Here is a 3,514-nt window from a genome sequence, read left to right on the forward strand (position 1 = left end):
CATTCCAGCCTGGGCAACAAGAGCAAAACTCTGTCTCAAAATAAATAAATAAATAAGATAAATAATCTCCTAAAAAGATATGACAGAGCCTGGGCGCAGTGGCTCCCACCTGTAATTCCAGTACTTTGGGAGGCTGAGGCAGGCAGATCACAAGGTCAGGCGATAGAGACCATCCTGGCTAACACGGCAAAACCCCGTCTCTACTAAAAATACAAAAAATTAGCTGAGCGTGGTGGCGGGTGCCTGTAGTCCCAGCTGCTGGGGAGGCTGAGGCTGGAGAATGGCATGAACCTGGGAGGTGGAGCTTACAGTGAGTCGAGACTGCGCCAATGCACTCCAGCCTAGGCAACACAGCGAGACTCCGTCTCAAAAAAAAAAAAAAAAAAAAAAAAGATATAGCAGCTTTGGGCAGGGTGCGGTGGCTCATGTTTGTAATCCCATCACTTTGGGAGGCTGAGGTGTGCGGACGACCGGGTCAGGAGTTCAAGACCAGCTTGGCCAATATAGTGAAACTCCGTCTCTACTAAAAATACAAAAAACTTAGCCAGGCTTGGTGGTGTCAGCCTGTCTGTAATACCAGCTACTCAGGAGGCTGAGGCAGGAGAATCACTTGAACCCAGGAGGTGGAGCTTACAGTGAGCCGAGACTGCGCCAATGCACTCCAGCCTAGGCAACACAGCGAGACTCCGTCTCAAAAAAAAAAAAAAAAAAAAATCAGTGTTACGAAAACCATTCACTGACCACAAAGCAATTAAATTATAAATTAACAACAAAAAGACCACATACACGGCAGGGCACAGTGGCTCACGCCCGTAATCCCACCACTTTGGGAGGCCGAGGCGGGCGGATCACCTGAGGTCAGGAGTTGGAGACCAGCCTGACCAACATGGAGAAACCCTGTCTCTACTAAAAAATAGAAAATTAGCCGGGCATGGTGGCACGTGCCTGTAATCCCAGCTCCTTGGGAGGCTGAGGCAGGAGAATCATTTGAACCTGGGAGGTGGAGGTTGCAATGAGCTGAGATCGCACCATTGCACACCAGCATGGGCAACAAGAGTGAAACTCTGTCTCAAAGGAAAAAAAAAAACAAGAAAAAAAAAAAAAAGACCACATATACACACATAGCCATGCCATTCTCATTTGTGGTAGTTCTATAAAGTCACTGAGAACACTGAATTAGTGAATACTGAACCATTGTTTCTAGCGGAAATACAGGGTTGGGTTCCCCCAAGCCTTTGGCCACAATAGTTTCATCCATCCATCAATATATAACCTTGTTTTATGTATATTTCTGTTTAAAAACTCCATATGAAATACATATTGTGGATTCATTAGCACTGAACTCATGGCCAATTGCACTGTAACTCATGCTTGTGATCAAACCCACATAAGGCATATTACAGCCTCTTGTGCTTAGGAATGCAAGACAGCAGTTCAGCATCATTCTTAGGGCTATTTTAAACAGCAAAATCAACAAAAACCACAAAAATGAGAAAAATGGGGCATGAAATATACCACAAAAAGGTATTTTTTTACAGTGGGAGAGCTGAAACAGTTGGGAACATGCATATGTGCATCCAGTGACTCACGTTTCACCCCTCTGCGAGTGTCCACGAATGACCACAAAAGCACTTTGAGCACTGACTTTGGAGTTACAAATGAATTTTAGTGAGTAGGTGCATTCATAAATATTGAACTACAAATAATGAAGATTGACACACGTTTGTAAACTCTAAACTATACCCTCAAAGATTAAGGAGGAACTCACAATGGAGACTATAAATTACTTATAATTAGGTGACAATAGGAGAACTACATATCAAAACTTATCATGTGTAGCTAAAGAAACACTTCAAGGAAAATTAATAGTATTAAAGTTTTTTTTTTTTTTTGAAGATTGTAAGTGAAAACAAAACTAACCTTTCAAGTTAAAGAGATTTAAAGAACAGGCTGGGTGCGGTGGCTCACGCCTGTAATCCCAGCACTTTGGGAGGCCGAGCTGGGTGGATCACTTGAGGTCAGAAGTTCAAGACCAGCCTGGCCAACATGGCGAAACCCAGTGTCTACTAAAAATACAAAAGTTAGCCAGACACAGTAGTGGGCCCCTGTAGTTCCAGCTACTCAGGAGACTGAGGCAGGAGAATTGCTTGAACCCAGGAGGTGGAGGTTGTGGTGAGCTGAGATCGCTCCACTGCACTCCAGCCTCAGCGACAGAGCAAGACTGTGTGTCAAAAAATAAAAATAAAAAATAAATAAATAGGCTGGGTGCGATGATTTATGCCTGTAATCCCAGCACTTTGGGAGGCTGAGGTGGGCAGATCACCTGAGGTCGGGAGTTCGAGACCAGCCTGACCAACATGGAGAAACCCTGTCTCTACTAAAACTACAAAATTAGCCAGGCATGGTGGTGTGTGCCTGTAATTTCAGCTACTCGGGAGGCTGAGGCAGGAGAATCACTTGAACCCAGTAGGCGAAGGTTGAAGTGAGCCGAGATCACACCATTGTACTCCAGCCTGGGCAACAAGAGCAAAACTCTGTCTAAAAAAAAAAAATAAATAACAGCAGAAAGAAAGAAAGAGCAGAAAGAAGGAAGGAAGGAAGAAAGGAAGGGAATAAAACCATAAATAAAGTAGGACAGAAATAATAAAGTACAAAAACTAATTTACGATCGAAGAAACAAGATATGTGCTCAACACTGCATTCTCAGTACCTAGCAAAGTGCCTCTTACTAGGTACAAAGGTTTACTGTAGAAAATTCAGAAAATATGGGCTGGGAATGGTGGCTCATGCCTGTAATCCCAGCACTATGGGAGGCTGAGGCGGATGGATCACCTGAGGTCAGGAGTTCAAGACCAGCCTGACAAATGTGGCGAAATCCTGTGTCTACTAAAAATACAAAATTAGCTGGGCATGGTGGCACATGCCTGTAATCCCAGCTACTCGGGAGTGTGATGCAGAAAAATCACTTGAACCCAGGAGGTGGAGGGTGCAGTGATCCGAGATCGCACCATTGCACTCCAGCCTGGGCAACAAGAGCGAAACTACGTCTCAAAAAGAAAAAAGAAGAAAAAAAAAAAACAAGCCCAGTGCAGTGGTTCACGCCTGTAATCCCAGCACTTTGGGAAGCAGGGTGAGTGGATCATCTGAGGTCAGGAGTTCAAGACCAGCCTGGCCAACCTGGTGAAACCCCGCCTCTACTAAAAATACAAAAATTAGCTGGGCGTGGTGGCATGTGCCTGTACTCCCAGTTACTCAAGAGCCTGAGGCAAGAGAATCGCTTGAACCTGGGAGGCAGAGGTTGCAGTGTGCTGAGATCATGTCATTGCACCCCAGCCTGGGCGACAGAGCAAGACTCCATCTAAAAAAAAAAAAAAAATCGCCAGGCACGGTGGCTCAGCCTGTAACCCCAGCACTTTGGGAGGCCAAGGTGGGTAGATCACCTGCGGTCAGGAGTGCAAGACCAACCTGACCAATATGGTGAAACTCTGTTTCTATTAAAAATACAAAAATTAGC

General features: G+C 44.9%; 1 protein-coding gene across 3 annotated transcripts in view; it reads right to left on the minus strand.

Annotated features, from left to right (window-relative positions):
- PIGL (phosphatidylinositol glycan anchor biosynthesis, class L) overlaps window positions 1–3,514 on the minus strand; it is a 169,668-nt gene that overhangs the window by 33,817 nt on the left and 132,337 nt on the right. Inside the window, exon 7 of one of the 3 annotated variants that reach the window (XM_011975245.1) lies at window positions 651–690. The exons of the other annotated variants lie outside the window; for them this stretch is intronic. Coding sequence (XP_011830635.1) covers window positions 667–690 — 24 coding nt within the window. The 3' untranslated portion in view covers window positions 651–666. Of the gene's footprint in view, window positions 1–650; window positions 691–3,514 lie in introns of those variants that run through there. 3 annotated transcript variants of the gene reach the window in all.

Source organism: Mandrillus leucophaeus, unplaced genomic scaffold, assembly GCF_000951045.1.
Source record: "Mandrillus leucophaeus isolate KB7577 unplaced genomic scaffold, Mleu.le_1.0 Scaffold153, whole genome shotgun sequence".
Taxonomy (NCBI): domain Eukaryota; kingdom Metazoa; phylum Chordata; class Mammalia; order Primates; family Cercopithecidae; genus Mandrillus; species Mandrillus leucophaeus.